Raw genomic sequence first — 22,286 nt, forward strand, 5'->3', positions numbered from 1 at the left:
AGTTGGATTGATCCATTTACTGATGGCTGACTAAATGTCCCAATACGCCGCCGTACTCTGCATTATGTCTAAGACGATACTACTGCTCCACCCTGTTTTAATTATTATTCTAGCAGTTCTCATGAACTCAAATCCACATCGGCAAGTATTTTGTATTAGGAGGGCGCCAGTATTTTCTTACAACACATGGAAGAAAACAACCGCCCTAGATTTCCTGGGAGACAACAAAAAGAGTCCCAGGGCTATCATATCTTGCCTTACAAAGCATGAAACAGTGGCATTGAGCTTTATTCGAATCTCGTAGCTACAAAATCAGCAACTGATGTCTAGGAAACCACACGGTCGTTGGAGTCGATGATTCGCTGTATTTGTTCTTATGATATCCGATTGTGGAAATGATGGATAAGCCAGCGGCTGCCGAAATGTGCATTATTCTCCATCTCGCTTACTGCAAATTACAAAGACCGGCTTTCAGAAGCGGAGAAGCCGTACAAAGTACAATTCTCTCAGAATTCTAATTTTGGATAGACTTGATTCTGCCATAGTTGGGCTAGATTTGTACGGTGCCGTGGTAATAAGGATATGACCGCTACGCAGACGAGTGGCCTCTGCTATGAACCATCCTGGAACTTCTCATATACGAGAATGTGTTTATGATGTACATTCTCATTCGATATGTGATACATTATCTGACTCTTATATCCTTAGCCAAGCAGGGCTTCTCCCCGCAGATTGGGGCTACCGGTCCTCGCCTCAACAGCGGGGCCCTTCCAATTCTGATGCACCCAATCCTTCATCTTGAAATTATCCATTCCTCTCCTTGCCATCTCATCGAGTAGAGTCCAAGCTCGCGGATCCTTCTTTTCTACACAGCGCTTGATGAAGACAGTTGCAGTGCCACCTCTCATCCACCACCCCCCATCAGGTTTATCCGAACCCACCTCAACCATCTCTTCAAGGTACTTAAATGCGTCTTCATAGTCGTCTTGCATGTACAGACAAGATAGGATGAGGCGATCATAGGTTAGCATATCGGGTTCGATACCCAGCGCTCGCATTTCACTAGCCAGGAAGACACTCAAGTCTTTACGTTCCTGTCTTGATGCTCCTTGAAGAAGAACGTTGAAAGTGTCTGTATTAGGACCACTTCCACAGATATCATGCAAGCCCTTGTAGAGTTCAACAGCATGTTCAAATTGTCCAACTTCAATATGAGCTTCGATGATGACATTGGCTGCTGCGACGGGAATTGTGTGGCCATCTTGAGCGAGCTCTTCGAGATCTTTCCAAGCCTGTTGAGCCGTTTCTCGAGATTTAGATAATGTTAGGTATAGCGGACGTGTTGTACTGGTGTCAGGTTCGATGCTGGCTTTGGCCATAATCACCAGCACCCGCAGAGCGGTCTTGAGGTCTCCTGCTCCAGCGTAGGCAGCAAGTAAAGGTTCGTAGTGGAACGCAGTCAGGGCTGATCGTCGGCCGGAGAGAATACGAATGGTGTTTGTTGCGAGCTCGGGGTCGGAGTATCGTGCTGCGCAATTGAGGACGGCTACACACATGCCGTCTGAAAGGACTAGACTTTCGTTTTCAACACGCCTCTTCCAGATAAATTTGACTCCTTCGTACTGGATAACTGTTAGTGGGTATCTTTCCTACCACCAAGAAACAACATACATGCAAGGCACTGCTGAAAGCATCCATGAGGTAGTACCATACAGAAGGCAATATCTCGTTCCTACTGTTCTCGAACCTGTATTTCAGCAAGTTGAAAGCTTCGTCCAACTCGCTAGCTTCACATAACTGGAACATGAATATGTCATACAACCAGGGCTGTACTGTAATCCTGTCGGAATGCATCTCGTCCAACTTGTCCATCGCAACTTCGTATTGGCGGTCTCTAATCAATCCCACGACAAAGCTATGCCATCCTTCAGGTGAGAGCCCTACCCATCGTTCTTTCATCTCTTGCATGATCTCAGCACGCAGTACGTAATCTGGATGAATGGCCAAAACTTGCAGTGCTCCATGATATAACCCCGAATCGGCACCAATTTGAAATTCCTTCATCTCTTCCAAGAGAGTCCTCACTGCGTCCGCACTTCCTTGCATAGCGCTCGCGTTGGCACGTATCAAGGAATCGTAATGTATCAAAGCCGGCTTTTCTCCCCTTTCGCTAATAAGATACGAAACCAGCTCCACGACTTTGAAATATGACTTTCGTTCCGTTCTCGTCTTTCGGAGGAGGTCATGTATTTGTGGTATTGACATCGAGTCCAGTGTTTCGTATGGAATCTTGGAGTTCAAGCGGGAAACTGTAGGAACTCTGAACTGTGTTGAGGGTATTCCAGAGCCCTGACTGGAAGCATAGGACGAAAGAGTTGCAGCATTATTTGGCGTGCTATTCCAATTCTCTCCAAAGCAACGCGAAGAGCCCGTGGAGTTCTCATTTTGCAGTGCTCGAGCATGGGTCGAGGTGTGGAAGGGGTGGGTTTGAGGACGATTCGTTCTACATGTGTAACCAGCCGGAAAGATTCGAGAAGAAGGCGCAACTCGCTGATGCCGTACTATGGCAATGCCATCGAGGGAAGGGCAGAGGCATCGCCATAATCCATCAATTGGTATTCGAGTGGTGGGCATTGGGAGTTGTTGAAGCTCTGGGATAACTTGAGGGCTGAATTATTTTGGGTCCGATTTCAGCCTCGCAGATCTGCGAACGTTACCTAATCAGCCTTATGTCCATACGCATTGTACCTGCATCATGAGCGCAATCGTCAAAACTTCAGCTGGCTTGGGATTTTATTTTAATTCTGCTTGAGCTTGGAACTCTAATTTGCAGTGCTATTGCTCTGCTCTGTAGCTGTTGTGTTTTGAAGGTGGCGACGAATCATTGCTTCCAGCTCCCTTTACACGCCATTCATTATTCGAGAGCATCGAGCTCCGCAAAGCCCTTGTAAAGTTTCCCACAAGCCATTCCTTCAGTTTAAGACCGCAGAACGCTATGCAACCCGTCCCTTTGCGCCTGGTATTCCAACTTCCAAACCCGACATCAGTTACCCCTCCCTCCTCTACCCCTCCCTCGTCCTCCGCCTCGTCCTCCACGTCCCCTGTCGCCTCCTCTTCCTCCGTAATCACCTCTCTGTCCACCCCTGCCGCCTCTGTATCCGCCGCCTTGATCTCGTTGTTGCTGTTCTTTTACCACGTCGATAATCTCGTCTGGTACCCGCAGGTATTTGATCTATGCTCCCCTCAGTCTCTATTCTACCCAAAACTTCAGCTACTACAGCAGGAGACCAGACATACGTTGTTGCCCTTGACGTAAACTTCCGGTAATCTGAAGAACTTGTCACCGTCCTAGAGACGCACACGAATTAGCACGTTATCCTGCCAGAATGTCCATAACTGCGAGCCTCGTCATAGTTGGTAGCCCAGCCAAACCAACATCCACAAGGGAAGACGTGAAGACGTACAGGACTTGTCTGCACAACCTCCTTCAGCGTCAAGTTCATCCATGTATCGCATGTGACTAGATGTCCGTTCAAGGTTTCGCCATTTTTGAGCTCGACGAGCATGGGGTGGCCTTGCGCCGCTGTGAGGAGTCCAAGAGGAAGCTTGGGATGCGTCAGCAAATGGTATTTAGTACACAGTAATATACAAAGCATAGCCTTTTGGTAAGATGTATTGCGCAGGCATGGAGCACGTACCATTGTGGGGGTTGTGTTGTTCTTTGTTAATGTTGCGCCAGCTGTCTGCGACCTGTGCAATATTGCAACTCGACGCTATCGAGGTCCCCGGAGAACCTGCACCACGTGACCGCTTTATTGTTGACTTCCGGAAATATCTCGACCTTAAGGCGTCCTGTTACCCTAATTGTGCTCTAAGAGAGAGCTCTAAAAGATATTGAAGCTAGAAAGGGATTGCAACTTGCGAAGCAAATTGTAAAGCCACGGGCCTTCGAATGTGTCTTTGAAGAAAGTTGTGTATTACCAGGCTTCATCGTTCCAAATCGATCCATAATAACCAGTAAGCTCCACATGGGGTGGTTATTTTCATACAACAAACAACATGCCTCAGCTGTTATTTAGCTGGTGCTTGCTTTCTGGTGTGTGTTGATTCCGCAAACTAAGGCATCAATTGAAGCAACTTTGAGCCAGGCAACACGATATTTAAGGTCATCTAACCAACGAGATCACCATCTTTCCCTCCAAGTCTTGACCTCAAAATCATCTACCACCGATCTTCTAAGCCCACATTCTTTTTTGTTCTCTGGATAACATACGTACCATACGAATTGAATATGAGACAGAAATACTAGACCCGCACAACTCAACGGCAAATGATGGCGATTGGCTCCTTTTCGATCCTCAACATTTTCCCCAAGTGCCAATATTCGATGGGAGTGTCAGAATTCCGTAACTACTCAGAAAGTCGTTGTGAGGACGACATTCTAAGGCTGTTTCTTCATGTAAAGGAGACATTCACAGACGTAGCGGATATATGCCAGACTCCTTGTCTGCAAAATCGATGGTCAGATGTAAAGCAAGATAGCTCATGTCACATTAAGAATGCCTTACCATTATTTCATATTCTAGAATCCTTAGGACCTTCTAGCAGGGTTTGAAAGCATCCAGAAAGCATTTTTCATCTAGGTCCTCCCGTAATCCTTACCCGTCGTAGACCTTACAACCTCGCCTTGACCCCAATACGCAGAGCCTCTGTTTCTCGTTCGCCTTCACCCTTTAAACATGCCATAATGGGTCCTGCAATCCTACCATCCTTCACGGCCTGGTAAATACAACTAATCCGATTTCCGCTATTTCGCTTCTCCAACTTTTCCTCGGCACTCACGTCGCCATAAGTCGGATGATCAACAACGCCTTTGTGCAGTGGTACACCCAGTTCTTTTCTTACGAACAGATACATACATTTCGAAGCTTTACCTAGATACGGCGTTGCGTCTGGGTTGGCGAGGTACGAAGTTCTGTTAGTGCAGAAGGTAGTTCTGAGCGTGTCTTCGAGACTGCTAGTCCATTTCGTGAGTAACTCCAGTGGTGTGGTTGAGAAACGAGTGTCGGTAGCTATATACTGAACGACGATATGTTGAAGCGACTGAGCGACGATTTGGAAACGTTCGTTGGAATCTTTTGAACGCGTAGATGCTAGCGACTCTGGTAAGACTTCCCAGATGGCGTTGTGCAACTTAGGATCAGGCGTGGTGGTGCCGAAAGTCTTTGACGTAAGATATTCGACCTCTGGCCTTAATCGGGCCATAAATTGCACATTCATTGCTCGCAAATCCAAAGCCTGGCACAGACAGTAAAGATATGCTGACGACATGAGCGATACCAGGTCCACAGCTGTATGCGTGTACCTCGCACTGATCAATGCCAAACTGTTCAGCGATTGATTATTCATTTCTGCGGAATGCACATGGTTGCTGACGGGATTGGCGATATATGCAAGCTCCGACATGTACGCTGCCATGTTGATGTCAACGCCTTTCATTGGGTATGAAAGACTTGGCTCGTCGACTGCCAGATTAGGTGGGAGATTATGGGCAAGTTTAGAATCGAGAAGCTCTGAGCTTTGAGCGAAAATCATCTTGCCAATTTTCTCCAGCGCTGTGCGAGTTTTCTCAGTCGATGAAGTGACCGAGGCGGCTTGAAAGTTGCCTCCATGATGGATTTGCTTGTTTTTCACGTCGATAAGAGGATTGTCGGTAGAGGAATTCAGTTCGATCTCAAGCTGACGACGAGAGAGGGCCATATCTTCGATTCCAGGTCCTAGCCATTGGCTGCTCGTTCTCAATGCGTATCGATCTTGTCTCAAACGACCTGGGCCAGTCTCCTCGTGGTGGAAATGGGCAAGCTTGGAGCCTTTGAGGAATATGCGAATGTTTCTTGCTGCTTCCATTTGTCCTGGATGAGGCCGGACAGAGGCGATGAACGAATCGAAACTCTCGGCGGTGCCCAATAACGCTTCAACTCCCATCGCCGTCAAGATCTGAGCAAGCATCGCCAGATTCTCTGCTTGATAATGTGCGAGAGTTGCAACTGAAACCGAGAACGCAGTGCCATTCAACAGCCCAAAAATCTCCTTCGGTCCAAATCGCACAGGGGTCAATCCAATGGATCTCAAGGCTTCGTCTGCTGGGAGTAACTTGCGACCTCTGCCCTTCCCGCACCAGACCCTTATATCTGAGTTGCCTTCAAGCGTACCTACAATATATGAAAGCGGGCAAAGGTCTCCCGATGCGGAAACACTGCCTCGTAGGGGAACAAGTGGGACCAGGTCATGTTTCAGGAGCTCGAGAACGTTTCTAATGATGTCAAGGCGAACCGCCGAATGCCCTCGAAGAAGAGAATTGCATCGAACAAGCATGGCACCTCTGACCCAGGACTCCGGCATGGACAGTGTTGCGACATCAGTACCGGTAGTCTGACCAGTCTGATGAGATGCATATTCAGTACCGTGCCATTCATCAGGTATTGGAAGGATAGCACTCAATTGCATTTGCCGGAGAGCAACTTGCAGGATATCGGTCGCAGTTGTGTTGGTATCGGCGCTGCCGCCAAAACCCGTGTTGACGCCTGGAACTCAACATCAGCTTGATATCGAGGGTCCATGGAAGGAAATGACACATGCCATAGATCGAATGGCTTTCCTCAAGCGATTTACGGAGGAACTGAACACTGTCATCAACCTTTGCAACAATCTCAGCTGATAAATTGTCGACATTGACACCTGTTTTGTATCTGAAAGACCCCGTCAGTAGACTTTTCTGCTCACAATATTGATCTAATTCACTGTGCGGCTGCGACCACGTCTGAAATGGTCAGAGACTTTCCGTCCAGTTTGATCGCATCCTTTCTTGCCAGATTAGCCATCTTGATTTCCCTCGGAGATTGATTTGTTGGTTCTGTAATCTCTATACTTGACTGATGTCGGTGTCCCGCCAAAAGCATGATTTGACTTTGTATTTGACTTCGAAACTCTCTCTCTATGGAAGGTCGGTAAGATTTCTGATAAAGTCGCCGACGAGGTGAGATCGTGTAAATGCCCGAATCGTAGGCGGACACTTATGTTGATCTCAAAATCTACTGGAACTGTTCAAAGAGTTACTCGCTTGCCTTATCAAACAACGTGGAAGGATTTTTTGAATGAATCCAAAATCATGTGCAGCCCTTGTACCCAAGCTGGTAGAGGATAATTGATGTTGACAAACAAGAAATGGAGAGTAAGCGTCGAGATAAACATTTAAAGTTCACTGCTCACCGTTGAGGTGTGATTATCCTTGAGCTTTGTTGATTTATTATTTCTCCTTCGAACCCGTCATTCTATCAAAGCTGTGCCAACAAGCCGACAGAGGATTTCCGTAGGTGAGAATTGGAAATTGAAAACAAATCAAAGGAAGAAAGGACCGGAAGCCACATGGAATCACAGTCAAATTGAGAGAATGTGTCTGGCTGTACGTGTGCGCGATGCGAAGAAGAACCTCAACATAAGTGATTTTGTGGCGGTTGCTGGTAAGGAAGGAACCAACATAAGAAGCAAGCAACGTGCTCACGAATATCAAATGTCCGAGTTTCTATGGCCATGTTTCGCACTGTGCAAAACCAACAGACAAAGCAAAGGCTAGTGAGGACCTAGAGGATTCGCCCCGTCATAAAACTGTGGATGAATCTGTATTCCAGTATGTCTGGATGCATTGCAACCCACAACCACCACGAGCTCAAGGTAACAGCGAAAAATATCAGGTCGTTGCGAGATGATTTGCACCAATGATTGCGATGCCAGTGAACTGTCTGGTTGCAATCACGGCTTGGTTTGGGCAAGCAGAGGCTCAATACGTTTGAGTGAGGAGCGCAAACGAATGATGCCATGTACAGACAGTGTGACGACGCAACCCACTGTTGCATGCCGGTGGTAGAAAGTAAGACACGGCCAGGGTAGCACCAATCAGCGCCGCTGCGTGTTGGTGACACAGCTCAGAATCCAGCTGTCCGACTATTCAGTACCAATCGACAAACAAGTCTTGCATGTGAAAGCATGATCGGTTGATGAGTAGAAACGAGGAGACAGAAATTCCAACTGTGGAAGAGGCTTGGTGCTCAGTGAAAGGGAAAGCAGCCAAAATTCCACGTTCGGCCCATTTCGGAGCAGCCAATCAGCGACTCACTGCCCTGGAGGCGTCTCGCTTAGTAACAAGCGGGTAGGGGTGTTTGTTTATTCGGAAGAAATATTCTTGCTGCTTATCAAGCTTGGGGAATTAGGAAGGTGGTTCTGAGATTCCCGGGTTGGATTCACATGACGGAATTGCCAAGTGAGTGTGGACATTCACGCCTAGCCGCTGCCTAGGCACTACCTACCTACAGTATTCAAGCAGCCCCAGCCCCTCAGAAATGTATTCCGCTCTCCGGTTTGAAGTCTTTAAGAACGGAAAATCTCCAAAATGCGATACTCGACTCGGATCTAGATATATTGAACAGAACGCAAGAAATCACTTCTCGGACATGCTCTTATTTCCATGGAGTCTTTAAATTTACAACGATGTCTGTTTGTTACGCTTGCTTGGCAGGTACGGGCACTAAGTTTGGTCCATCTGATCTGACAACACGCCGAGAGACCCTTGACGCAACGCAGACGTTGCAGTGCTGCACCAATTCTTGGACTGATGTCGTTGAGTCGCCGATACCATTGTCACGCATTGGCCAATAAGAATATCAAAAGTCGGAAGACAGTCCAGAAGCAAACGAAAGATATACATTTTGTGTACTGTTTCCATAATCAGCTTCGTCCCTGTCCGTTCACTTTACCTTCGGTCATTCTTGATGCGCCTCGTCATAGTTTCAATAAAGAAATATCAGATATGGGAGAGAACGAATTACTTCTATTTCTCAGAGCGCCGTCCTCGGCCAATTCGCTTTCGTTCCAGAGAAGTTGCGAATATCTCGGCTTAAGAAACTGCAATGAGCTCACCCGTGCCAGGAAAGATAAGAACAGTCATCGAATCTGACGGCTAAGCAATTCCAACACAGAAACATGTTCGCAAGCTCTTGTTTCCTTCCTCTCAAAGTTTCCGCCAAGAACCCAAGATCTTGTACCCCGGAACACGTGAATACCCAGCACTGATTTCTTGTGACCTTCCGCTTCGGGTCACAACCGGTGGGAGCCCAAGCGATCACGTCCCTGCAAAATCTAACATGAACACCAATTTTTTGGAAATCCGCCGTTCCGATGATATGTAGCCAAGAGAACGCGAGCGGGGTTATATGTCGCTATCCAGGAAACATGTTTGCAATTGCGCTGATCGATGGCAAACTGGCGCAAAGTATAAATGACAGCTCCTGTTCCTGCATGTCGCAGCGAACTCTCTCAATCTCCCTCAAAAGTTTCACTTTTCTTATAGAGGTGCATTGTTTTGGCTAGATACCATGGTTCGCGCCTTGTCTCTTAGTACCCTTGCCCTGCTCTGCTCTGCAGTGGCGGGCAAGGAGATCAACATGATGGGAGTGGCACATTCGGAAGAGTACATCTCTGGAGCCAAGCATAACGAGATCATGAAGATCAAGATGGCGCATTGGGATTTTGAAGTCGCATCTGGGGTTATGAACAGTGAACTTTACCCGGAACTTGGGTACACTAAGTGTGTTGATGGCTTCGCTGCTGCAATTCCTGGCGACTTCAACAATACCTTCAGGTGTAGAAACGTGAATTTATTCCCAAGAAGACTTAATGCAGCTAATCTCTTCTTTTAGATGGATCTCTATCATTTCCGCTCTCATGCAAGCCTTGGAAGTGCCGTTCAAGGGCAGGCTTCCTCCTCATGGGGTTGGACTTCAGCTGATGGCCGGGAATTTGTCGCCGTCGGTCAGTTCGACGGAACTGCATTTGTCGAGATCAGCTCTGAGGGCAAGATGATCTATCTCGGTCGTCTTCCCACTTGGGATGCTGTCGGAGCACGATGGAGGGAAATTCGAGTCGTGAAGGACTTACTTGTTGTTGGCTCAGAGGCTTTCGCTCACGGCATTCAATTGTTCGATTTGACCAAGTTACTGACACTGGACCCCGCCAACCCAACAACTTTCACACAAGATGATCTTGCGAGCCATTGGGGCGTTACTTCTCAAGGAAATGCTTCCGAGCCATGGGATAAACTTCCAGTGGGCAGAACCCACAACGTTGTTGTCAACGAAGAGCTAGGCTATGCTTTGGCTGTTGGGTCTGTTGGTGGAAACGTCACGACTCGCGTGAGAGAGAATATGCCATGCAATGGCGGACTTATCTTCCTTGATATTTCTGATCCATCCAACATGAGATCAACTGGATGCGCTGCTGCGGATTTCTATGTCCACGATGCTCAGTGCGTCGTTTACAGAGGGTAAGTTCCTTGATATGACAAACACACGTCTGCAATACTGATTATTCTCTAGACCAGACAAGAGATATCAAGGTCACGATATCTGCTACGGCTACAACGAAGACACCGTCACAATCTTTGACGTTACAGGCGACAAGAAGATCGGCAACCAAACGACCATTATCGCCCGGGTGTCCTACGAAGGGGCTGAGTACATCCACCAAGGCGTTGTCCTTGACCTCCAAAACCAAGAATACCTGATCTTGGACGACGAATACGACGAAGTCCGTGCCACTGTCGGCCCAGCCACCAACAAGCTCCCCACAACTCACATCTTCGACATCCACGATCTCGAGAACCCGAAATACACTGGTTACTATCAGAACAAGGTCCGCACCATTGATCACAACCAGTACGTCTACGATGGATTCGCGTATCAGTCCAACTACGGCGCTGGATTCCACATCTACGATATTAGCTCTATTCCTCGCGATCCTACCGGAAAGTCTGTCTACGAAGCAGCGTTCTTCGATATCCACCCCGAGGACGATGAAGCGCCTGGGGGAGGCGAAGTGGTTTTTGCCGGAACGTGGTCTTCCTTCGCAGGATTCAAGTCAGGCTGGATCTACGTCAACACAATCGAACGTGGCTCTTTCATCTTGAAAGCTACAGCTAAATCACCGGCCAAGGCCCCAGTTTGTAACGCAGATAATTGTCTGAGAGCGTTCCGCGCGGATCATATTCCTGGACGCTTGGAAGAGAGTCAGGATTTCTGTGCTAGCTATCTGGCGAGGCAGAGGGATGTGCAGGATGTGACGAAAGCGTATGCGAAGAGTGCCTGTACGCGGACGATTGGGTTGAAAGCCCAGGTTTCGAGTGCATGTGCTTGTTTGCCGACGGCTACGGTTCCCGTGTAAGGAAACGTCGGAGCAGATGTTATATACTGAGTCAGTCAGGGAAGAAGTCTTGTAAACTTTGTAGAAATGATTAAGGCCTGGGGGTAGGCTTTCGCAGCGCTCTTCTCAAAACTTAGCCGAGAAGCAATCAAAAGTAAACATCTGCTGTACATAACTTCCGTTTTCAAGATGATTTCCTATTTATAATCGCCCGTATCTGCAAGTCTCACTGGTCTTGCTACAGTGGAGTCTCCTTTTGATCTGACTTAACAGCGCCCGTGAGTTTCCAGCGTGACAGGGTCGTCATCACGTGATATATGTCATTTCCCTACCGTAATGTTGACTTCAAAACTAGTAGGCACTTACGGTTGTTCTTGGGCGCAGTACGATTGGATAAGAGAGCTAGTGGTATATCTACACGTCCAGATGATGGATAAATAATCAAGTATACTTCAGGCTCCTCGTTGAGAGGATTACTTTGACGCCAACACACTGAAGCACATGAGGAACGAGAATCGCAAAGCACGGTCAATTTCAGGTTATCTTTGATATCATGCATATCCCCTCATTCGCACTCGAATCAAAAGACCCAAATCTATAACGCCATCCAATCGCCAGGAACAAAAGAAAATATGCCACAAGCTATCTTGTCGGCCGCTCTGCCATACCATGCAAAGGCTCCAAGGCTGGGGTATTTCAGATCAATACTACGACTTGATATCTGCCCCAAGAACATCACTCAGACTGCCCTCTGAGCTCTGGCTCGGTGTGTACAGCATACCAGGTCTATATCCATCCGAAATGACACTGTCCATCTCTGACCCATCATGATCCTCGTAAGCTGGCAGCTCCTCCTCGAAGTCCTGCATCAAGGGTATGGGATCCGAGACGGGGATAGATACCGGCTCTGAGACAAGAGTAGGTGTAGCAGCAGATACTGAGAGTGTTTGTGGACGTACTTGTGCTGTGACCTTTTCATTAACAGCAACATGCTCTACCATGTCTCCCACCACATCCGCCGCATTCCTCAACTGTTCGATATCCTCACTCATAGTAGTCGACATGCCATCTTCCGCATCCTCAAGTAGAGCCGCCCTCTTCTCGTCATCGTCCTCATCATCAGAGTCGTTACCTGCCATTCTAACTAGTAATCTGGTAATGATATGTTTGTGTGCTGCCCTTCGTAGGGCACGTCTACGACGGCGTCGCTCGTGCCGATCAGCTCGTCGAGCGGGTGCGCAGACTCGGCGGTGGAGGGCAGCAAGTACAAAAGCGAATAGGAAGCCAATGGAGGTGAATTTTATGACTTGAAAGGTGTGGCCGGCGTTGTGGCTTGGTCCGAGGTGGTGTGGCGGTGGACCTGGAGGTGGAGGACCAAGTCCGTAGAAAGCTGAGGGGGGAGGGGGGCCTTCGTGATCACGATCGTGTCCTGGGGGCCTGCTGTGATGTGGAGGAGGGGGTGATGGTAGATGGTCAAACTGAGGGGGTGGAGGGGGAGGAGGAGGACTATGATGGCCTGGTTGATGACTTCCATAAGAAGGTGGAGGAGGATATCTGCAAATAGGCAATGGGCGGGAGTGTGGTCGCTTCCATGGTGGAAGGTGGTGGGTATGGTTTCGATGATGAGTGTGATTGCTGCCTTCTTGTTCACGGAAGCTTTCGGAAGATTCATCCGCATGGTGTTGACCATGTCTCGGCTCGTCCTCGTTACCAGTAATCTTATTATAAATACCGAGAGCAGCATGTTTGGTCTTACGAGCCATAGCGTTCACGACACATTTCAGACTATCACAGTCCTTGATATCGGTCTCGTAGTGCTGATTTGCGTGATGAGCGATCGACCGCTCCTTTTGGTGAATCAGATATGTAAGCTCTCGCAGCTGACTCCACAGGTAATGCAACTCGGCGAGATCCTCCTCGATTCCTCCAAGATGCTTGTGAGTGTTGCCATGGTCTGGAAGAAGACTCTCGGGATTGGGATTGGCTGCAATCTCGTCAGGAACCGTGGGGTCGGTCTCGATGTTCACGATCTCTGGTGTGCCAGACTGTCTGAACAGCATCGAAAATCCAGAATCCTCCATAGCCATCCCATCAATATAGTTGATTGTGAACTTCAACAGTTGTGCATCCGGTACACCATTGACACGAATGCAGTGGAACTCCCAGGATGCAACAACGACACCCTTGGTGATTGTCGAGACGGAACCTTTTCCACGCGATATATCACCATCGACGGTCTGGGGTAGAACCGTTCCATCGACAGTCACATTTCCAAAACCACATGGAGTCTCTGTATCAAGGACTTCGAGCTGGAAGTCCAGCGTGGTAGGTACAACATCAGGTGATTTATTTGGAACATCGATTTGGACGTGGGCGAAGGCTTGAGCTTCTTGAGTGCGGAGTTAGCAAGGAAGTATAAAAGTGGATGGGAGACATGTAGCTCTTACCAGGCAAGGACTTGATACCTCTTCGATCCCATTCTTGGTCAACTTGGTCATCGGGCACAAATGGTGCAGCATACACAGCTACTGGCAGGAGCACCAGAGCATTGAGGAGGCTGCGCATGCCTGAGAGCCAGATGGACTCGCTTATCAATAAAACGAAGGCCTGAAAAAATACACAAAATGAATGATAAAGCGAATTTGCGACCCGACCAAACCAAATGTTATATGATTGATACCTAAAAATCCGCGACAAACGAACCGGAATAAAGGGACAAGTTCGGGGAGGCCTGGAATGATAAAGCAAAGTCATCTGGCAATCCCCTCGTCTGAAGTGGCTGCGCACGCAAGCCAATCTCCATGCAATGCAATCTTGCAGGCGTCGTCGCCAGTGGGGGTGCCTCTAACCGAATTTATGCTGGAGGGTGACGACGCTCAGCACCGGCCCTGCAGAAAACGTCCACCGCACGGTTCTGTCCACAGCCAGCCAGCGAATCAAGTATCCAGAACCATACTTCAAAACAATTGCCCTGTACAGTACTCGTACATCCGACACCCTAAATCCGGGACGGGGAGTAGGTATTTTCGATTTTCGACGTTTGGTGGACGCGACTCGAAAGAGATCAGATAAGCCAAAATTCGACTTTTGATCTGGTGGACGCCCATGATGCAAAGCTTGTTCCGATGATGGAATTCGCACTGAACAGTCTGTTAGTCGATTATGTGACCTTAAGATTGAGCTTCCTTTCGTTTCTTTCGCGGGTTTTGCTAACTCTTCCTTGAATTCTTTTGCTGGATGTCAGGATTAACATGCGACAAGTTATTATGCGTATTGTTCTGCCCCATCGTTCTCCGAGTCGAGGTACTTGGAAATATTTCGAAGTCGGTCCCTTGCCATTGCCCCTCTCGTCCATGGGGAGCACACCGGAAGAGAGGAATTTTGTGCGTGGCTTTCCTGCCCAATGTTGCTCCAAATACTGACGATATATGGTTGAGATGGAGACTTCCCAACACTAATTAGGAATATCCATCCAGGGTGCTGCAGTCAGACTCACGGGGTTGATGGTTCCACCTGTGACAGAAATCCTGTTACAGGATGCGATAGAACAGCTGCTGAATGGCTGCATGGATCTGAAAATAGAGCTCTGGAACTTCTAAGGCGTGTCTCTTGGGTTCTGATATGCAAATAACCGCAAGATCCTCATAAGTGGAATTCGATCGGTCGAGGGAGCAAGTGCCAAGCTCTTGGAAGCAGTCCAAGATCCCCAGATTGATGAAGCTCGGCAAGGAGGGGGAGGGGGTTTCTCTTTATAATTCCTCCGGGATTCAGCTTTATACTCCACTGACATAGAAGAGTGCCAGATCTATTACTCTCAATCATGTTTGACAGCTTTCGCTCAATTTGTGGAAAATTTATGCCTACAAATCACCGGTTATGACATGTCTGGCCAAACCAGCAATGGTCAATGGGACTATGAGAGGATAAGTACCCGATCTGGCCTTAATTCGAACTTGAGTAGATGCACTCTCGACTCTTGATTAATTGAGTTGATTCCAGTTTTTCGTTTTTCAGTCATCATGAGGTTATCTCTCCTTGCCATCGCTTTCTTGAAAATTGTTCCAGCTTTTGCTGCATGTACCGACTCTGCAGATGGATTCGCTTCGTAAGTCATGCCTATCGACCGTATCAATTCTTCCGAAAATATTCACTAACGCCAATTCAAGCTTAAATGGCGGTACAACAGGAGGATCTGGTGGCACCGTTGTCACAGTCTCTAATCAAGCCGATTTAAACACCTATGCCACAGCGCAAGAAAAATATATCATTAAGGTAGCCGGGAAAATCACCATTGCACCCAAAGGTACAGAAATTAGAGTTTCAAGTGACAAAACCATCATCGGAGTTGGCTCTACTGGAGAGATCTATGGCGGAGGATTCTTCTTGAACGGAGTCAAGAACGTGATCATCAGGAATCTCAAGATCGGTAATCTTCTTGAAACACTGCACACCAAATCGAGAACTGATATTGTAGGCAACACATATGTGGATGGGGACTATGACGGGAAGACCCAGGACTGGGATGGAATTCAAATGGTATGTATGTCATGAGCGAAAGAAACACCTCTCTGACCGGACCAGGACACTGCTTCCAATGTCTGGATTGATCACTGCCTTCTAGAAAGAGGTGGTGATGGCTTGATCGACAGCCGAAAAGACACTAATTTCCTCACCGTATCTTATACTATTCTCCGTGACCACAACAAAGCATTCGGCATCGGATGGACGGAGAACTTAGTCGCACAAGCCACTATTCACCACAATTACTTCCAGAACCTCAACCAGCGCAACCCCAGCGCCGACAATCTGAAATATGCCCATCTTTATAACAATTACGTCAATAATGTCACTTCATATGGCCACTATACTAGAGGTCAGACAAATGCGGTTATTGAAAATGTGTATTTCAAGAAGGTGAAGAATTCGATTCAGAAGGATGCGGGAGCTGTGTTGCGTGCGAGTGGTAATGTGTTCGATTCTTGCACTGGGACGATTGCTGCAAATTCCGGGACTGCTTTCAAGCCTGCGGACTTCTACAAATATACTCTGGATACGAGTGCGAACGTTCCTTCAATTGTTGAGGCACAGGCTGGGCCAAAGGCCTCAATTTGTACCTGAGGGGTATGGCTGAAAACTGCAAGCATGGTGTGTCTGGATGTAACTCTCGATTCTGAGATGCTGGCTAAAGAACGGGCATGAATACCTGGCAATTTTGTGCCTTCCACGCAAACTTATGAGATACAATCGGCCCTCATCAATAGATTCAATCAGATCTCGCAATGAAGGGAGCATTGGGTAGACTTCTTGTTGTCGGTGGACCCTGTTGGCTACCAGTCTTATCCAGTACAACATTGATCAAAATAAAAGAAGCGAAGATACTCAAACTACAACTCACCAGTAAATTACACGAGAACTAGAAACCAAACAAACGTTTTTCTTTGCCTGGAGCTTGGTAACTGGGGCTGATACCTAAGTACCTCAGCGAGAATATTGAGACGTGACCTGGAATGATGACCTGGAAAGACTGTAATAACCAGGTCTCTTCTGCTTTCTTTGTGCGGAAGCGTTCACAATCAATCTCTAGTAATCACCAAACAGTTGTTCTTATGTTATAGAGTTAATGGATTCCCATCTTAGCCAGCTCCATGGATCTAAAAGAGGGATATCTTCCTTGGTAACAAAGAGAGTATCAGGTATGATACAAAAAGCAACTAGACGGATACAATGCAAAAAAAGAAGCCGGAAATCATCTTTAGTAATGCTCTACAAGACCACCGGGATCTAGTCCGTAGCTTTTCTTGATTCTCACCCCCATGCACATCCATGTCAACAGGTCTTCGCTTCGTCTCATCGCGTGTACTGAAAATGACGATATTAAGAAAGAACTGCTCACTGAGTAAAATGATCAATGATATACGGAGAGATACCGTTCAGACCACGATACCTCATCATATACTCAAAGAATAGTCTCTTTAGGTAGTACCGTCAAACAGAAGGTGTTGTCCCCTGCCTCGCTTCGATTCTTAAGGGCCCAACCGAAGCGCTAAATTGTTGGCGTAATTTAGCGTCTGACACTAAATCTACCTAATTCCAACGCGACGTGAAAACTTTAACCACGTCGATGATGCGTTGCACTGCTCTACTTCCACGTCTACATTATACAAGCTCTCATGCACAGGACTTCAAGTGATATCTTCGTGCTCCTATCTGTGGCGTAGTTACCCCCTTTGCTGCTGTGTCTATTTGCAAAACTCATTTGGATGCCCTCGCGGGGGTTCTCAATCCGGATGTGCCGGGTGCATGCTGACAGCATCGCAGAATAACCGCTTTGTCTCAGGGTTTTGAAGGACTGTACAGAGTATGCATTTCTCTAGTCTGTATACAACATGATGCTGAGAGGCCGTTAAATACAGAAAGATGGCTATATAGTCGTTGGTTCACCACCCTCATAACGATACAAGTGATCGCTCTTGAAGCCTTGATGCATTATCTCAAATTCGCATTACCCTCTCTGAGAATTACATGCTATGCAAAACCTCGTCTATCCTTTCCAGACACCCTTTTCTGCTGCATGCCATGCTAATTTGCCGTTGAAGAATCAGGCAGATGACAAGATACACTGTAAAAGTTGCGGCATCTGTCAAGGGAATGGAGTTAAGCGTCCGAAAATAGTTTTGCCCAAGAGAAATTCAATTGAAGTCGCTACCCGTCATTTTTTACGCCCTGGGGTATATACAACGCCTTTTGTGTCGACAACATAGGAAAGTCGTCAGGGAATACTTTTCGTGCCGAAGGTAGACGGCAACTTCAGCACGTATGCGCCGTCGAGATGATGTTTTGACCTTGGAGATGACCGAAAGCTGGAAGTAGCTGGTCATTGGTGATCCATATTCTCATTTAGGTGGCCGAGGAGCATTTTATAGACGTTCTCATTCCATGGAGTCGTATCGACAATGTCACTGCAAGCGATCGTTAGCTCTCGTTTCGAGAATTATATCATGAGGCGGATACATACTGGTCTAAGTTGAGAACTTTGGTGAGATCATCATCGAGGTACCTTAGACGTTCCATACCAATTGGATCGCTGCCAAAGCTTATAAATTGTATCCCGATCTGCTCTCTGTCCTTCCTGAGGTCTTCAAGTTTCCGTACCACATTCATGATTGGAATTTCTGGCTTGCATTCCTTCTCCCATACTGCATTGGTCAGAATATACAGGCTCAATGGCTTTGGCTTTTTGTTCCACCATTTATCTTTGTCAAGTTTGGCTTTGTACTTGTCCAGTATCTTCGTTAGACAAAAGTTGATGTCTGTTGTTGCAGTTGAGTTGCGCTGTTTCTGATTCTGCACCAATTGAACTAAGTCCTTGGTGTGCCTTTCCTCTAACGCGGTTCGTTCTGAGATGGTGAAGTGAAGATCGAGCCCATTCTTATCAAGATCCTTCAAGATGAATGACAAGCCCTCAACAACGTCCACCACATTCGGCCCTAAATACACAATATTAGCAGTTGTTATTCCCCGTACTGGCTCAGAAATGGTATGGGCTATTTGCAGGAAACCCTGAGAATTTGTTGAGGAAATTATTGGCCGAACTAAACTTACAATGCTGGACCATGCTATATGAGTCGTCGATAAGGAATACCTGACTTCAGTGTCAGCGCCTTGTATAATAGGTGGAGGAAGTCCTTACATGATCTCGGCCTTTGAGCCGGTCTTGACGCTGCTGGTTGAGGCACGACTTCTTTGCACCACCTGATTTATATCTTCGTTTTGAGTCCAAGACCTCAGTCAAGTGCAAGTAATCGGACGTGGAATGTTGGAGAGCCGGACGATGATTGGGAGTCTGTGGTTGCAGAGTTTCATGTTCCAGTGCTGTTGAACTCGGGCGAACCAGAACGGAAGTTGCACCATCTACGCCTGGATGGCCACTGACTTCTGTAGTGGTAGTAGTCATGCTCGAATGATGCGGTGTCTCCCGCTGTGGATAGTCTAGCGACGATACCGAGTATGAAGCGATGGTTGTGAGTGGTCTTTGACTTTCCGGGCTGCCATTCATGTTCGAGCCGAGGCTGTAGCGTGCCCGGTGTTGATGATTGCGCCCAAGACTTCCTGAGTATCTTGGGCTGATACCTGAACCAGGTATGTTGAACGCACTACTGTTTGACAGTTCAGGGGCGGCGCCATGTGGCTCAACAGATCTATAAGGTAATGCAGTGGCATTCTGCTGCATGGAACTAGTAAATAGATCTTCGTTTGAGCCTTTTGAGGAACTCTGAAGTGGATAATGAGACTTTGGGCTGAAAGGGGGCGTCAAGGGCGAATTTCCTCCAAAAATTTCCACACTCGCCTTTCCCTGCACTGGCGTGGTCTCCAGGCTCTGACTCTCACATCCAATATTTTCAGGGCTGTGATGACGAGGAATGTTGTACCCCAGCGATTCGTTTACGGAGGGATAGCCAGACTGCCCTTCGTGGACGAACAGCCCCTGCCTAAGGAATGTTGGGGAATGTTCGGGTGGAAGAACTGGTGGTAGTCGTGGCTCGGAATTCGACGAGGGGCTAGGTACGGGATGCGTCACCGATCTTGGTTGGATGCGCTCGTTCAAGTTCGAGTCAGAACCGAGCAGATGCGGTAGCTTTGAGGACTCTCGCAGATTCTTCTTCGCAGCATCAACAATACCTCGTTGCTTGCGCCAAAGATTTTCAGCAGTTGGCCGGTGCTTAGTCTCGACGAGCATATCTCCGATCATATCAACAACTTTCTCGGTGATGAAATCCGCCTTTTGGAGAGTCCGAATGCGATTCAATGCAGTCTGGTGCGACCTGCGAACAGTTTCCAAGGCTTCAGTTCCGTTATGGAAGCAGTCAACCTCTCCGCCAGAATGTATTTGAGCAAGTTCAACCTTACGCTCTCGCCGGTAATTGATGACTCCGAGTTTCTTTTCCGCCATCCACCGGACGGCTTCGCTAAATATGCAGCCCAAGGACCAAATATCGATGTTTTGCTTCACACGCAGTTTGTGCCTTGCTAAGTATTCGTCCGGTCTAGAGGTTTCAGGGGCGCCTGTACTCCACCTAATTAGCACATTTTCGGTTGAACTTGTCTTAGGGTACAATTTGAGGAAGTCTTGACACACCGTAAGTATGGGTCCCATACGAGTCACTAGCAGTAGATTCTTCTCTCAACGAGTTCTTTCTCTTGAAATGGCTGATTCCGAGGTCTGCGAGCTTGAAGTTCCAGTCCTGAGGGTTGTCCGAGCCATTGCTGAGGACCAGTATGTTTTCTGGCTTGACATCTTGGTGCCATCTACTCCCTTCAGTTAATATTGTCCCGATCGAAGACGCTTCGATGAACTTACCCTTGGAAGATCTGTGGACGTTCTGTTTCATCTGCATCAACTGTATGTATCTTCAACAACGCATCTATGAGTTGAAATAACCCCTCCCAGAATCGTATGATCCCTTCCCCTGAAGTAGGCGGCAGCTGCTTTTCAAAGAATTCTTTCAACGTCCCCTTGTCCGCATATTCCAAGATCACATTGAATGTCCCACCACGTGTGAAGCTCCCATAATAGCTTATTATGTGTTGGTGTTTCCCAATCTGACCGAAGGCGGAAGCTTCGTTATAGTAATACTTTTGCGCATCTGCTGTGGAGTATTCTTTGAGGACGAAAGTGTTTGCGTTTTCTTTTCCTACTTTCTGTTTGATGCATTAGTGTATTTTTTATTCTTCTCAGTACAATGAGGAACTTGTGGACTTGCCGTTTTGTAGTCCTCTGAGATGAGCTTGTTGTAAGACGGGTGGATGTTGATGAGCCAAAGCTTCGCGGTTCCACCATCACGCAACTTCCGCTTGTAAGTTATCGGTAGTACTCTTTGTTCTTCAAAGCACAGGTCCGATACTGGTGCTTCCAATGTTGGTGCGCAGAATCTCCACTGTTCTTTGCAGAAGTCGCTCAAGAAGTTTGGATCATCAGGGGTGGGAGGCCAGTTTTCGGGAGGATTATTTAAATGAAACGGCAGCCTGGAATCCTGCAGGGACTCAAAGCGGGTGAAGTGTTTGATGTAGCTGCCTCTTCCCGAGTGGAGAAGTGTGCAAAATATGGCGGTATATTTGGGTATTATGTGGCCAGGATTCACGCGTGCTGACGGTACCAGCTTCAGCCCGTCAATAATGTTATGAAGCTCCCGATAGCCTCTCTTCTCGAAGTATTCCTGGGCTAGGTCCCGTGGAAGAAAGGGACGAGTCGTTGGACGTAATGAATCGGAAGGGTCGCCTGGGTCAACCACCTCTAAGGCACAGCTTCTTGTCGTGTAGTTCAGGAATTGTCTCCTCGCGGGGTCGAAACTGGGTGGCTCAGAGCGCTGCTCCATGTTGAAGAGGCTCCAGAGTGTGTGAAATTAAGTTGATGGCGCGATGGGAAACAAAGCAGGTTTATGCAGATTGCATACAACTGCGCATTGGAGTGATAAGATCATTGGAGAAAGTCCTTCACGATGACTGAGAGAAGGCTCGCAATGGTCTGAAGAGAGAGCCTCATAGAATGGCCAGCCGTATTTGCTGGGCTGTTAAGATCCAGCTTGAAGCGGCGAGGGGTAAATGATAAGCAGCGCAAGCCCCCAGACACAGCAGCAGGGGAGCTCAGTGGCGACCCAATGAGGGAACACAGGATCCTCGGTCTGGGCCGTGCCAGACGGTAAGTCATTGTAGAAAGCTTGGCTTGGAGGGGATGTCGGGAATACCCTCTTGAAGCCCGCTTGAACGCAAGTTGACGCAACACGGTCAGATTAAGCAGAACATCTCAACGATTGATAAAGTTACCAGTACATGGGATCAAGTTGAGTCTACCAATGTTCATTCTCTCAACAACATATATGTTCCACTGTCCAGGGCAGAAAATGTGCATCCTTAACACTTTGACCGGAACACTGTGGGCATCGTGGACGAGATACACGGGGCAAAAAAGAAACGACACTCTCAAATCTTGTGTACCACAGGCAGGTTTACCGTCTTCTCCAGCATCTGGCCTTGCTATG

General features: G+C 47.6%; 7 protein-coding genes across 8 annotated transcripts; 2 read left to right on the forward strand and 5 right to left on the reverse strand.

Annotated features, from left to right (window-relative positions):
* Positions 1 to 59: 59 nt before the first annotated feature.
* On the reverse strand, positions 60 to 2,664 carry ONS95_000974 (uncharacterized protein). Its single transcript, XM_058494154.1, has 2 exons — positions 1,672 to 2,664; positions 60 to 1,622 (listed from the first exon to the last, which is right to left on the reverse strand). Exons 1-2 carry the CDS (start codon positions 2,632 to 2,634, stop codon positions 705 to 707), a joined length of 1,881 nt encoding a protein of 626 aa, XP_058364357.1. The 5' UTR covers positions 2,635 to 2,664; the 3' UTR covers positions 60 to 704.
* Positions 2,665 to 3,043: 379 nt separating this feature from the next.
* LSM4 (RNA processing protein) lies at positions 3,044 to 3,701 on the reverse strand (the record flags this gene model as incomplete). Its single annotated transcript, XM_058494155.1, has 4 exons — positions 3,044 to 3,232; positions 3,298 to 3,348; positions 3,465 to 3,605; positions 3,699 to 3,701. 4 exons carry the CDS (start codon positions 3,699 to 3,701, stop codon positions 3,044 to 3,046), a joined length of 384 nt encoding a protein of 127 aa, XP_058364358.1.
* Positions 3,702 to 4,674: 973 nt separating this feature from the next.
* On the reverse strand, positions 4,675 to 6,507 carry ONS95_000976 (uncharacterized protein; the record flags this gene model as incomplete). Its single annotated transcript, XM_058494156.1, has 1 exon — positions 4,675 to 6,507. The coding sequence occupies one exon, from the start codon at positions 6,505 to 6,507 to the stop codon at positions 4,675 to 4,677; it is 1,833 nt and encodes a 610-aa protein (XP_058364359.1).
* Positions 6,508 to 8,395: 1,888 nt separating this feature from the next.
* ONS95_000977 (uncharacterized protein) lies at positions 8,396 to 11,499 on the forward strand. The gene is made up of 2 exons (XM_058494157.1): positions 8,396 to 10,375; positions 10,428 to 11,499. Exons 1-2 carry the CDS (start codon positions 9,753 to 9,755, stop codon positions 11,269 to 11,271), a joined length of 1,467 nt encoding a protein of 488 aa, XP_058364360.1. The 5' UTR covers positions 8,396 to 9,752; the 3' UTR covers positions 11,272 to 11,499.
* A 119-nt stretch (positions 11,500 to 11,618) lies between these two features.
* On the reverse strand, positions 11,619 to 14,537 carry ONS95_000978 (uncharacterized protein). The gene is made up of 3 exons (XM_058494158.1): positions 14,465 to 14,537; positions 13,698 to 14,390; positions 11,619 to 13,639 (listed from the first exon to the last, which is right to left on the reverse strand). Exons 2-3 carry the CDS (start codon positions 14,002 to 14,004, stop codon positions 11,958 to 11,960), a joined length of 1,989 nt encoding a protein of 662 aa, XP_058364361.1. The 5' UTR covers positions 14,005 to 14,390; positions 14,465 to 14,537; the 3' UTR covers positions 11,619 to 11,957.
* Positions 14,538 to 15,126: 589 nt separating this feature from the next.
* ONS95_000979 (uncharacterized protein) lies at positions 15,127 to 16,713 on the forward strand. The gene is made up of 4 exons (XM_058494159.1): positions 15,127 to 15,355; positions 15,417 to 15,676; positions 15,725 to 15,786; positions 15,832 to 16,713. Exons 1-4 carry the CDS (start codon positions 15,270 to 15,272, stop codon positions 16,366 to 16,368), a joined length of 945 nt encoding a protein of 314 aa, XP_058364362.1. The 5' UTR covers positions 15,127 to 15,269; the 3' UTR covers positions 16,369 to 16,713.
* Positions 16,714 to 17,374: 661 nt separating this feature from the next.
* On the reverse strand, positions 17,375 to 21,943 carry ONS95_000980 (uncharacterized protein). Of its 2 annotated transcripts, XM_058494161.1 has the most exons (7): positions 21,012 to 21,943; positions 20,609 to 20,949; positions 20,387 to 20,556; positions 18,941 to 20,313; positions 18,853 to 18,892; positions 18,266 to 18,737; positions 17,375 to 18,209 (listed from the first exon to the last, which is right to left on the reverse strand). In XM_058494161.1, exons 1-7 carry the CDS (start codon positions 21,621 to 21,623, stop codon positions 18,125 to 18,127), a joined length of 3,093 nt encoding a protein of 1,030 aa, XP_058364364.1. In that variant the 5' UTR covers positions 21,624 to 21,943; the 3' UTR covers positions 17,375 to 18,124. The 2 variants fall into 2 exon arrangements, with proteins under 2 accessions (XP_058364364.1, XP_058364363.1); XM_058494160.1 differs by having other exon boundaries at positions 17,375 to 20,313; positions 21,012 to 21,816.
* Between the last annotated feature and the right edge of the window lie 343 nt (positions 21,944 to 22,286).

This window comes from Cadophora gregata (genome assembly GCF_030347475.1).
Source record: "Cadophora gregata isolate MNR1 chromosome Unknown scaffold_1, whole genome shotgun sequence".
NCBI lineage: Eukaryota > Fungi > Ascomycota > Leotiomycetes > Helotiales > Ploettnerulaceae > Cadophora > Cadophora gregata.